General features: G+C 49.8%; 1 protein-coding gene across 2 annotated transcripts in view; it reads right to left on the bottom strand.

Annotated features, from left to right (window-relative positions):
• Positions 1-14,083, bottom strand: part of fndc1 (fibronectin type III domain containing 1) — a 38,849-nt gene that overhangs the window by 15,288 nt on the left and 9,478 nt on the right. For both annotated transcript variants that reach the window (XM_056581320.1, XM_056581321.1), the window contains exons 3-10: positions 13,520-13,591; positions 7,750-7,992; positions 6,866-6,967; positions 6,324-6,438; positions 4,799-4,986; positions 3,527-3,634; positions 2,891-3,079; positions 221-2,803 (exon numbers count right to left, since the gene is read on the bottom strand). In XM_056581320.1, the coding sequence (XP_056437295.1) occupies positions 221-2,803; positions 2,891-3,079; positions 3,527-3,634; positions 4,799-4,986; positions 6,324-6,438; positions 6,866-6,967; positions 7,750-7,992; positions 13,520-13,591 (3,600 nt within the window). The remainder of the gene's footprint in view (positions 1-220; positions 2,804-2,890; positions 3,080-3,526; positions 3,635-4,798; positions 4,987-6,323; positions 6,439-6,865; positions 6,968-7,749; positions 7,993-13,519; positions 13,592-14,083) is intronic.

The raw sequence follows: 14,083 nt of genomic DNA, 5'->3' as shown, positions 1-14,083 counted from the left end.
ACAACAGTACATTGTTAGAGCAAACAATACTTCACCTCTGAATGGTATTTCAACTTGATTGAATATAAGCAATATATTTTTTCAATAAAATTTGCCCTACTTTAAGGGTACAATAATTAAACATGAAATGCATTAGTTAATAGTTGTTATTTATTAACAACTATTAGTAACTGTATTTCATAGGGCTAGGGCTATCACACGCTCACAAACGGTATGTTACCATTTCCATAGTTAGGTCTCAGTGCTTCACCCTTAGGGGCCTTCCCTCTGAAGTTAGGGTAACGTGTTCTCGTCCTTAAACTGTCTCTGGATGACGCTGACGAAGATGACGATGGTGGTGTATAGGATGCTGCGGCTGATGATGGCAGACCCCCTCCAGGTAACCCCCCTGTCCTCGTGACGCTGGAGCCACGGCCCTCCCCGCGGACAGAGGTCAACACCGGCCGGGGCATCTTGGATGAGGACGAATGAGGGCTCGATTCTGACAAAGAGGAAGAATCCGACGTGGTTGGCGATCTTGCTCGAGTGCTTTGAGCCGGTTGGACTCTGAAGGGCAGCCTGTAGCCGCCAGGCACCCGGACGGCCGACGAGGGAGAGCGGGCCCTGCCGTTAGCAGAGACGGCGGGCCGCTGGTAGGAAGAGCTGGTCCTGCCTCCACTGGAGGGCTCTTGCTTGTCCCCCTCCACCCCGCCTCTGTTGCCCGGGGTTTGGCGGTGATTCACAGGATTTGACGTGGTGGTTTTGGGGGCTGCTGTGGGGTCCGGTACTTTTTCATTTCGGTCAACGATCACCTTACTCCCCTCGTAGAGATAGTCCTTTTCATGATCGTTGTCATTGTTATTATTATTATTATGGTTATGAGAGCCTCCTCCATGGACGGCCTCGCTGGAGGCTCTGTGGCCACCTGAGGTACGATGGGAATCGGAGTTTGAAGAGGAGGGTGCAGCAGTAGAGGTAGATGGTTGTCTAGACTCGCTAAACTCATTCTTTCTAACTGTCGTAGAGGGTTTGTGCAAACTGTCTCTCAGCCCTTTCTTCAGCAGGTTGTGCTCTGAGGCGGCCTCCACATTATCACTCGTCTCCTGTATCGTGGGCACCCCTGCGGCTCCAGTGGCCCCTGAGGCCCTTCTGGCCGAGCCCTGCAGGACGGGCCGCCCCGCCCCGACCGAGGATGAGGTCCTGCCCCACGGCGTCCTGCCCTGCTGCCTGTGGGACGACCCTCTGGCCCCGGGGCCAAACCTTCCCGGGAAGCGGCTCGCCAGAGACGGCGATCGCTCGGCGTGTGAGGGCTGCACTCTGGCAGGAGACACAACGTCTTTCTCCTCCTCTCCACCCGGCCCTTCCTCGCTCTCCTTCCCGTCGTTCTCGGCGGATGGCACGTTTGCATTCAGCGCCGTTAACCGAACGCCGGACGTCTGCCCTTCAGCTTGTCCCGTCCTACTCCCCGTGTTCTCGTGCTCGGTGTTGTCGGACTCCTCCCCGTACGTCGTGTCCTGCTTTTCGGGGGGGGGTGAGGGCTGTGTGTTGTGGGACGTTGCGGTGTTATGGGTCACTCTGCGGGCAGCGGGCCGAGAGTCTTGTGTTTCTGCGGCGGCGCGCGTCCGAGACCCGCTGAGAGGAATGAGGGATGGGTTGTGTGCGCCGGCGGAGGAGGGATTGTGTGATCTGGAGCGCGACACGTCCAAGCCCTCGGTGTTTGATGTCGACTTGCTCTGGGAACCCGTCCTGGAGTTGGACCGGGAGACCGCTGAGTTTAAGGTGCCAGATGTCTCGCGGGTCTGAGATCCAGTTGGCAGAGGTGATTGTGACTTTGAACTATCTGTGTTTGACGATGCTTGACTTTGAGTCCTGCCTGGCAATTTCGACTGAGCATTGGCAGTGGAAGCAGGCCTGTATTTATATCCATTTGGATATCGGGTGAAATTCCCCCTTGCCGCAATTCCTGAATTCCTTTGGCCAAAACCATATCGCGAGTTCAGCACAGACCCACTGATACGCCTGGCCACGGCAGGATCTCTACCCGAAGGCGGTGCTACTGTTTTGGGCTGTGCCGTGGTTTGCGTTGAAACAGGGGTGGAGGGTTCCCTCTGGCTTAAACTTGGCTGAGCGTATGGGACTTTGCTCTCGGGCTTTAGAGAATCTGTGTAACCGTCCTTTTGGATGACTGATAGCTCCTGGGAATGTTTTGGAATCAGTAGGGTGGAGGAAGCCCCAGATGACGAAGAAGACAAGGCTGTAGATGACGAGGAGGACGATAAAGAGGGAGATCCCGGTTTCTGATGAACCCTGATCTTAACCGGTCTTCTTGGTGGCGCTTTCCGGGGGGTCGTGGCGGCTGTGGTCGGAGCCAAAGTCACAGCCCTAAGGGTGGAGGTCATTGGAGTGGGCGTGACCACGAGTGTGCTAGTCACTTGGGGCTCTGAGTAAACAACGTCGTTGTCGGCCTCTTCCTCTTCCACAGCCTCCACGGTCACTGGCTCTTCTTCTGGGGGTGGTTTGGTGGGGAACGTCTTCGCCTCCTCCTCCTCCTCCTCCTCCTCCACTTTCTCCTCAGGCTTCTCTCTGGCCCTCCCTCTGCTTGAGGCTCCATTGCGGGCGGACCCCCTGACGGAGGAGAAGATGCTGTGGTAGGAGCGGGACTGGGAGAGGGGGCGGACCCGCCGGTGGGTGGACTGGGCCCGGGTCGTTTGAGGGGTCTCAGTCACTTCTGCTGATTGGACGTCGCTCTCAGCATGGCTCCTGTCGGTCTGAGAGGAGGCGGGGCTTGCTCTGCGGCTGTCCTGGCTTTTGGACGATGACAGAGCTGGGAAGAGATGGGAGACGTCATCTTAAAGAAAGCACCTGAACCGCCACGTACGCACGCACTCACGTACAAAAAAGACTTACTTACTTCCGGGCATGACAACGCTGAAGGCCTTGCTCAGGGGCCCCTGCCCCCTCCTGTTGGTGGCCTTGATCTTGAAGATGTAGCGGTCCCCGGGGGTGAGGCCCTCCACGGTGGCCGAGGAGGTGCTGCTGCCGTACGTCACGCTCTTCATCCCGAAGGGCTTCATGGCCGGAGCGTACGACAGGATGTACTCTACAGGAGCAAAGAGTGGGGTGTGACAAACACAGAATTAATATTATTAGAATCTCTGTCCGTCTTTAAATATATATATATTTTTTTAAGCTATCAGATGATATTGAAAACCATTGACACACACACACACACACACACACACACACACACACACACACACACACACACACACACACACACACACACACACACACACACACACACACACACACACACACACACATATATACGTATACACACAAACAAATGTATGAATGCACACAGACAGTCGGAGGCACAGACACGCTCAAACGCAGACACATACACACACACACACGCACATGCATTCACGTGTTTTCAAATGATATTGAAAACTTTTGATGATATTTTGTGTGGCTCATATTCGCTCTGGAGATATTCGGACTCAGTGAGTGGCGTTGGTTACTGTGAGCTCCCTCCAAGTCTGACCTCTGATCCTCCCGTTGGGCTCCTCAGGGGGGTCCCAGGTTGCCGTGACAGCCGTCCCCTTCCCCCTCAGCGGCTTCACCTCAAAGTTTTCGGGTGGCCCGGACGGTGCTGCCCAAAAGAAAACATAATCATTCAGTTAGCATCCGAAGAACGGAAGCAGCTGACGACGCAGCGAGACCAGCTCCTCTTCTAACAGACTTTGACTGCGGAAAGATTGCATACGTGTCCATTAACGTCCCCTCTGAGATCGTCAATGAAACTGCAGATGGGAAAAGGAGCTGGGAGCCAGACTGTAAACGCTGACTTCCCAGTGAACCCGATTCAGGAGCTTGTGTGACATTGTATAACGGCTAGAACCATAACAGCCGCTGCCTCAGCTCGGATCAGATGTCTTGCGTTGGAGCAACAGGCATTGAGCTGAATGGCTTGAAAGGGGGCAGTGAAATGAGAAAAACCGCATGATGTAATGTGAAATAGCAACCTGCGGAGCGACAGCGGCTAACTCAGAGGGTTTGATAGCAGAGCTGATAACAAACTTTTGCAGGAGAATTAGCAAGGAGTGCTATCTGAAACCGTTTAGTCATAATTGTCTCTTCTCAGAGTTATCTTATGAAGGGATTATTGTATGAAAATAATCAACCACTCCAACTCGACCGCTATGCAATATCGACTTTAAGAATTCAGATAGTTCAAATGATCCATTTGAAGAGCCATATGCGAGGTTAGGGTTAGGGTTAGGGTTACCTGACGGCTAGTTTGTCCTGTGCCTTTGTTGGAATGCGGACGGCTACCGTATTTAATTTTTTTGTTTGTGTTCGTATTCTGTCTATTTTGATTTGGCGCAGACGTTTTGCGCATTTGTGTTTTTTGTTAATCATTTGCACGCTGGTGATACGAAATCAACCATTGTTTGTTCATGGTGAACCCTTCTCTGGCCGCTCATTTATGTTGCATCCTTCTCGGCTGTGACAACATATATTAACCAGATATTTTTCTTGTTAGCCTTTAGCTACAATTAGACGGCAAAAGGCAAAGTTCCAAGTTCAGAAAGGGAAAAAGTCTGTGCACTGTTTTGCTTTCACTCCCATACGTCTGACTCAAAGCATCACAAAGAAGGGCTTTTACTCTTTAAACGTTTAACTTTTCCTCTCTTCCTACTCTGCATACGATCTCACCTTAACAATACAAAACTAAATTGGTAATACATCTTTGCAAGACAACCATAAGTTGGTGATCCCTGCACTGACCCTGATCAGGACCACGTGAACCCACCTGACTCGGGGGTCCGCTGGAACACGGAGACGCTCCATTTGCCGTGGTTCTCCCCCTGGGTGATCCGCACGGAGAACTCGTACATGCCGTCGGCGGAGAGCCCGTCTATCAGCAGCCTCCTCTGGGTGCTCTCCTTGAACTCCCAGCGCGCCGACTCCCCCTTCTCCCTGTACTTCACTGTGTAGTACCTACACACACACACACACACACGCGCACACGCACACGCACACACACACAAACATAAATATATACACAGACACACATACACACACACACACACACTCACACACACACATACACACACACACACACACACACCACACACACACACACACACACACACACACACACACACACACACACGCACACGCACACGCACACGCACACGCACACGCACACAAACATAAATATATACACAGACACACATACACACACACACAAACACTCACACACACACACACACACACACACACACACACACACACATACAAATACACACACACTCACACACACACCACACACACACACACACACACACACACACACACACACACACACCCACACACACACACACACACACAGACAAACGCACACACACACACACACACACACACACACACACACACACACACACACACACACACACACACACACACACACACACACACACACATAAACGCACACACACATAACCACACACACACACAAAACAAACACAGACACACACAAACAAACAGACACACACACATTTAATGCACACACACGAAAATATACATGCACACACACGCAGAGGCACACACACACACACACACACACACACACACACACACACACACACACACACCCACACACACCACACACACACACACACACACACACACACAAAGACACACAAAAACAAACACACGCACATGCACAAACACACAGGCGCACACAGGAGAAAGTCATCAAAATATCATTTAGATGATCTATATTTGAAACACTGACTGAAAACACCAGGATATAATGACCCATTACAAAGAAGCTATGATGTTTAAAGTTCAGCAGGAAAGGAAGTGATAAGCATCCCATTGTTTTTGAGAAAGCAAGAGAGAGAAACTGTGTGGCGCAATGGATTTTGATAACAAATCATCACACAGTCCAACAATGGGCCGTTAATAAGAGTGATAATCCCAGGAAGCCAGCAGGTATCATGTTCTGAAATGACGCCATGACAAGGCCAATGCAGTTACTGTCCATCATGGCAAACGTGCTCAGGTGAGGTGGAAACCAAACAGAAAGGGCTTCAGTGTTTAACTAGAGGGAAGTGAGAAAAATTGGACAGGCAAAATACCAACGGATACAAAGACACACACACACACACACACACACACACACACACACACACACACACACCACACACACACACACACACACACACACACACACACACACACACACACACACACACACACACAACACACACACACACACACACACACACACACACACACACAAACACACACACGCACTCTGTAAATAATACCTGAGTTCGTTGGCATTAATCTTCTGCAGCTCGACCAGAGAGTCCACCCAGGAGATCAGCACAGACTGAGGGGACATCACCCTCACTGTGATGTCCTTGGCCTCCTCCTCTGGCTCTAGACCACACACACACACACACACACACACACACACACACACACACACACACACACACACACACACACACACACACACACACACACACACACACACACACACACACACACACACACACACACACACACACACAGAAACACGCACATAAATTATCAAACACAAAAATAAATGTGCATACATTAACAAACATAAGGATAGAGTCATGAGTGCCACAACATAATAACGTACACTACGTGCCATGTATTAAAAGTTGACCAACCAAGTATACCTATTTCCATTCCTCCACTTGCTGAACTGACTTAATCTAGGTACCTGGCACGCTGGCTGGTTAACTGACTTATTCTAGGTACCTGGCACGCTGGCTGGTTAACTGATTTAATCTAGGTACCTGGCACGCTGGCTGGTTAACTGACTTAATCTAGGTACCTGGCACGCTGGCTTTGGCGAGCACGGGCCGGCTGACGGGGTTGCTCCGGCGACCCGGTGTCCTCTGGGCCTGCAGTGACACCACATGAACGGACTCAGAGGCTACGAACAGAAAGGGACACCGGGCACGGGGCCGGGGTTTACTGGTCTGGGAGCGCTGCGGAACGACAAGCTGCAAACAACAACCAACACAGCCTGTACACGTGAGCCTGAGTGACAGGTGCCCAATGAAACCATGGTTTCACGGCTTCAACGTTCCTTCCTGAGGTGACTCAAACGTTACCATCACAGTTGTGGTTTGTTTTTATGGACTCAGAGCATCTTAGAGGGTTTAGCGTGAGACTTCGGTGAATTTGAATAATAGCAGTAGCACCTTGGTCTTTGTGATAAGAATGTCTTTATAGTATTATGGCGGTTCTCTGTCTTATCTTGTCCACACATGGTCACCAACTCCGCAGTGACGCGATGCACATTGACAGAAGTCCTATGTTGCTGTTGTTACATTGTGGCGAGAGCATACCCAGACTATTGCTCTTCAGCAGGATGGGGACAAAAGTCCTGTCGACAAACTATATTGGCCACAGATGATGAAGTTAGGCCTGGAGAGATGGTTTAAATTGATTCGTCACCCAGTATTGGGTTTTTAACATGGACCTTTAACACAGACTTGTACCATACAATGAACAACAGCACATTCGAACCCTGAGTTATTTACACTCAGTACATCTGTTTAGAAATAGGACACAGCCATCGCTGAATATTTTCTTACTTCCATTACTTGAATAAGCCTCTGACTAAAGTAGCATTGTATTTCACCCTCAACAATGAGACTGTTGATTCATTGGCCCAGGCTCCTTCCGGGGACTGGGGTGTCGGGCTCTTACCTAGCTTGTGGCCGTTGCGGTTCCGTTGGTCCGACTGAGGCTTAGTGCTGTGTTGTCGTCTCCTGTCCACCAGGGGGAGCCGTCCCAGGGCCCTGCTGTAGGGTTGACGGGGGCCCGAGGACGACTGGGGGGGCCTCCTGTGCGCCCTGGAGACAGGTGAGGCCGGCTCCACTGGGACGGGCACCTCCACAGGGGCCTCCACCCGGGCTGGAGCCGCGGGGTGCAGGGGCCCGGCGGCACGGCCTTATGGAGACAACAGACGGAGAGCGGCAACCAATCAGAGAGAGAGGGGAGACCCATCAGAGAGCGGTGACCAATCAGAGAGAGGGGGGACCCATCAGGGAGCGGTGACCAATCAGAGAGAGAGGGGAGACCCATCAGAGAGCGGTAACCAATCAGAGAGAGAGGGGAGACCCATCAGAGAGCAGCAGATGATCACAGCCATGTGAGCGTTTGTGAAGACGACACAACATCTGCGCGTCTGTCGGCGGCCATCGCCAGCGAGGGAAAACTAGGACTGTAAGTCATTGCTCCTTTCATTGAAAGAAGCATAATTGCACAAAGGTCTGAAATGAAAGTCACGTTTGTCGAAGGGTGTCCACAAACATTATAACACACACACACGCACACATACACACACACACACACACACACACACACACACACACACACACACACACACACACACACACACACACACACACACACACCACCCACACACACACACACACACACACACACACACACTTTGGTGGGATTGTTGTTGATCGTCTAATTGCTGTCCCCTGCCTCCCCCTTGCTGGGTCTTTTAATTCCCAGTTCCAAAGTGCCAAACCCTCCTTCATTCATCCCCCCAGCCCCCCAACCGCCCAACCCCTCCCCCTAATCGCTGTCAGATGCAGTGGATCATTGACCTTGTCTGCCAACAAGCCTGCTTTTGGATTCGGTCTTGAAGTAGTTCTTGGGGGGCGGGGGGGGTACAGGACAACAGTGATGAGCTGGGTATCCCCCCTTGTAGTTCGTTGCGGGTCGGACGTGTCCAATGGGCCAACCAGCGTAGAGGGGGCATGGCGTCTGCAGAACCTGTTCAGGAATTCACCCCTGGTCTCGGGAGTTTGAGTGGAAAGTCTGAGCAGTGCTCGGGTTACAGTGGAAGGCCGTCTCCCACACCGGCCAACAAACACACAGCGGTGGGGCTAACCGCCGCCGTGATGGATCGGCTACCAGTGGATTCGCGTGCGCCCGGAGATGGACGGGAATACATGGAGCTGAGGTGAATTGAGGTATTGGCAGCGACGGGGAGGATAGAGCAGAGAAGGTCTTGGATGAGGGGTCTGGACAGAAGGGAGAAATATCCCAGAGAACGGATGGTGTCTGGGGGATTACTGCTCTTCCTCCTTCTCCTCCTCTTCCACCTCCTCTTCCTCCTTCTCCCCCTTCTCCTCTTCCTCCACCTTCTCCAATTCATCCTCCTCCTCTTTCTCTTTCATCCTCCCCGACCTCTCCTCCCCTTCTTGATCTCTCCGTCTACCTCACATTCTTTGTCCACGTCTCTGTCTAGCGTCTGTGTATCTAGTTCTCTGGTGTTCTGTTAGTACAGCTGAGTGGATCACTTTACCCACTGGATCCCAGGCCAGCTGCTAGACGGATCATTACTTCCTCTTCCTCCTCTTCCTCCTCCTCCTCCACATTTTCCACCTCCTCCTCCACCTCCTCCTCATCCCCTCCTCCTCTCCCGCCTCCTCCACCTCCTCCCCCTCCTCTTCCTCCTCTTCCTCCTCCTCCTCCTCCACCTCCTCCTCCTCCTCCACCTCCTCCTCCCCCTCCACTGCCTCCTCCTCCCCCTCCACCTCCTCCTCCTCCGCCTCTACCTCCTCTGCGGTTGGTGCTGGATCATCCCCAGGTCCCAACCACCGTCTGGTGGTCCTCCAGCTTCTCCACTCTCCCCTATTTTCTCAACCTTTTCCTATTGGCCCCTGCACCTGTTCTCACATATAAGCACCAATTATTTTGTGTCTTTGTGTGTGTGTGTGTGTGTGTGTGTGTGTGTGTGTGTGTGTGTGTGTGTGTGTGTGTGTGTGTGTGTGTGTGTGCGTGTGTGTGTGTGTTCATGTGTGTGTTTGTGTGTGTGGCACACCTGGCCTTCCTGCGACCCACCCAAAACTGCTTACGATCGTACTCTTAAATCTTTTTTATAGTGGTTTCTAAGTTTATAGTGTGAAAATGAATAGTGAAGAATGCATGATATTTTTCTTTATAACAAAGACTATTCTCTTCCAAATGAGTCAGTTATAAAAAAAAGCACTGATTTAATGGTATTGCTATTGAGTGGAGCACAGGGGGAGAAAGAGAGTGAAAGAAATATATATATATATATGTGTGTGTGTGTGAGGTGTGTGTGAGTGTGTGTGTGTATATATATACATACGTATAGATAAATATATATTACATTATATATTATATATTACATATATTTGTCTTTGGCTAGCGGATCGTAAAGTACAGGGAATAATCTGATGCACAGTGTTATGTATATATATATACAGTATATATATATATATATATATATATAATCCCCATGTGGTTTCAATAGGACAGAGCCGCTCCTAAATACCTCAGCTCTAGCCCTCCTCTCCGTCTCCTGCCCTGACAGCTCTGGGCTCCACACTGCGCCCACTGCCAGATCAGAGGAGACTGAGCAGAGAGGGACCCTCTGAAGGCCTGTGTGCTCTGCTGTCGGCCGGGAGCCAGACAGCCCCAGAGCAGACCCCGACTCCACGGCCTGCGCTAACCCCAAACACTGCTTCTGTCTGCCGTAGCTCCCCTGAGCTGGGCTCTTTTGACCGCTCCCAGGTTCAATCCAGCAAGAAGCTTGCAGTAGATTGCAAAACTCTGTTCAATTATCCCGAAGCAAATCTTTGTATAGCAGGGCACTGAGTTTATCACTATATCCTAGACTATAAATGTTGCATGCATCAAACATTTGACGTATGTGAGCAAGAAAGTTCACAATTACATTTTATTGGGAGATCCGATTGCTGTCTAACAAGTTAGACGTCTGTAAAATGTGATTATACCGTTTACAATATGCAGAATGGAAAAGCCACAACACACAATGTGCACAGCACAAGAGATGATGCAAAACAGCTGTTGTTTTGTGAATCACCGCTCATTTTTCTCTTCAAAAAAAAAGCGCGCTCTGCCAAATACATTGAGGTAGCGTTCAACAAGAGGCAAAAGAGTGCATAGGAAATGTTGTCTCAGTTCCAGGAAATTGTACATGTTTCCAAACCACTTTGAAGGGCCTTTATTTATTTATTTTTTAAATCGAGCATTTAGCTTGCTGTACTTCCTATCTCAAATCTTGAAATAACCCATATTACCAGGAGCTGTACAGCTTAGAAAACATCGGAGGCCTAATTGTTGATTAGGCCGCCGATGTTTTCTAAGCTGTACAGCTCCTGGTAATATGTCCCTTCAATCCCTTCATTTTATTTGCATGGTTTGGAAAAGTACTCATAATTTCCAACTGATATATCTTCACATCTCCATAGAAATTCTGAAAAAAATATAGCATAACAAATAACTTAATCAAATGTAACTTTAAGATACCAATATTTCCATCATTACCCTTTTATTATCTATAAACCAAATGACTGAGTCGTGAAAACTTTGTTTAAATATCCCATGGCATGCTACTTTATTGATGCTTTTGTCATGGTCTGTCGGTTTCCTTGTCTTGTTTTGGTGTGTTTCCTGTTTTACTTTGGTATGTCTGTCTTGTTTCTCCCCATGTCCGGTCAAGTTTCCCTCCTGTGTGATTACTGCTCCCTCCTCTAATGTGTTTCAGCTGTTACTCGTTGCGTGCCCTGTGTGTTTGGTATTTAAGCCCTTGTCTTTCCTTTGTTCCTTGTCGGATCATTGAAGTTTGTGGTGAGTTGTGTCCTGTGTGTTACCTGTGTTCCTGGTGTCACCTGTGTCACCTGCGTCACCTGCGTCACCTGTGTTCTCGGGCCCCGTTTACACGAAGGGAAAACGCAGATATTTCCACGCGGTTTGGCCTCTCATTTACACGAAAACGCTGTTTTTGTCACAGAAAACGATCATTTCTAAAAATTCCGCCCAAAGTGGAGATTTCTGAAAACGCCGGTTATGTGTTGTTGTGTCAACGGGGGAAACGGGGTTTTAGGTTCTGAAGCGTCACATTATGCGCCAGGAAATGCTTAACGTCATATGAGCGCCCTATGTTTACAGTTTGTTTGTTACAGGAAGACGCTCGTGTTATTCGTTGTTGTTGATTCTGCGGATTCTGATTGGCTTGCATGGCTTTAATTGCGCTCGACGGCGTATTTATGCGTTTTGATGTAAACGACAACTTTTTTGAAAACGATATTGTGTGCACAATGTTATTTTTGAAAACGGAGGGGGGGAAATATTCGTTTCTATAAATACCCTGCTACGTATAAACGTGGCCTCGGTGTTCCTTGCCTTTTGCGTTAATAAGTTATCCTTTACCTGAACTGTCTGCTATTGGGTCCTGCCTGCCTGCCACCCGCTAACCGTGACAGCTTTTATATGTGAGGTGGGCGTGAGCCCTTAACACAGTATTTGAAGACTTTCAGTCCCACAATGAGCTTTTCAAACATGCAGTTTCTGTGTCTGTATCTTTAAATGCTAATGAGGAGGAGAGAGGCAGGTCAAAGTGGAGGGTGGGGATGTGGCCCTGAGCAGCTTGCAGCCACGGTACCATGCGCTAGTGTTTATGATGGATGCATCGCAATGGCTCCGATTCATAATATTATCCGATGGCGCACACATCGGTGCTCCGGCGGGAGTCGTGGAGCTCTATATCTAAATAATATAATATATAGATATCTATATCATATAATATATATTTTCACAGCCAAAAGCTGTGTGCGCCTCCGAATGATTTCATGAATCTGAAAAGACTGCGTTGGGTTGTCCGACGTCTATGGTTTTTCAACTTCTACGTCAGACTGAACCGCGACCTGGAGGGGAAAGGGATTGTTGCTGTTTGCAGACTCCCGGTACTTCCACAACGAGACTCGTAGTGGGGGTCATCTTGAACATGGTTGAGAAGGCATTTGGGGGAAGGAACTTTGACTTTGATTCCCTGAAGTCCAGATTGACTTCAGGGCGCCTCCGCCGAATTACCGCCGTGGGGTACCACGACCCGGGGGGCTCCAGGACCCGGGGGGCACCACGACCCGGGGGGCTCCACGACCCGGGTGGCTCCACCACCCGGGGGGCTCCACCACCCGGGGGGGGAATCGGAAGCATAGCATGAAATACAAACAGATTGAGTCTTCTATTACGTGAAAATAACATGAATGTCGGTCTTGGTCACGATGTGTGCACAAGACAAGCAGTCGATCAAAAAAGAAAGAGACCAATGTGGCCCAAAACATGTCCAAACTGACCCTGTCGTCAGGACCAACACCACACCTTGCCCCCCTTACATCATGACCATAATCACGAGAACCACAGTGATAAATAGACTGCATTTATACAACGCTTTTTTCAACAATATGGCCTTACATTCCCCCGTTCACGCTCACATTCACTCATTGACGGCGGTGTCAACCATGCAAGGCGACAGCCAGCTCATCGAGAGCAGTGAGGGTCAGAGTGCATCTCTCAGGGACACCTCGACACAGCTTGGAGGATCCGGGGATCGATTGGAGCACTCAGTTTGAGGTTGTGTGTGTGTCTGTTGTTAAAGTACAAGAGGCAGTGGCCCGGGCCCTACCTGCTGCTGAGGACGCGTTGACCGGTCCTCCCCCCACCACGGCGAAGCCGTCCAGGTTGGCCCACTCAGGGTCTAGGAGACATAGGGCGGCCATAGGGTTAGTAGAGGAGACATAGGGCGGCCATAGGGTTAGTAGAGGAGACATGGGGTGAGTTAATTTTCAACCTGTCAATGAATGTTATCTATCGTATATCAAGGTAGATTGGGGGTCGGCACAAAACACAGAAGCGAACACACTATAAACGTTCCCTTACATTTTATAGAACAAAAAGTTCTATGGTTCAATTACACAATTAAAAGTTTAAGGCTCGTTAAAAAATTCAGTTCAGTTAATGCTTGAAACCTCAGCCTCCCAATAAATAACTCTCTCTTTCCTTCTCTCTTTGTCCCTCCTTTTTTTCCCCACTTCATAAGTCATTAATCCGTCCTTGTTGTCCAGACATGTGATCGACACATTGACGACACGCTGAGTCGCCGCGTGGTGTTTAATTTACGACCAGCGCTCGCTCGATAGCGTTGCGAGCACGGCCGGCCGCTGTGTGGACAGTGGACTTGAGATCGATC

This window comes from Gadus chalcogrammus, chromosome 21, assembly GCF_026213295.1.
Source record: "Gadus chalcogrammus isolate NIFS_2021 chromosome 21, NIFS_Gcha_1.0, whole genome shotgun sequence".
Classification (NCBI taxonomy): Eukaryota; Metazoa; Chordata; class Actinopteri; order Gadiformes; family Gadidae; genus Gadus; species Gadus chalcogrammus.
Note: the sequence above shows the minus strand (reverse complement) of the source record. Positions and strands in the feature narration are given on the sequence as shown.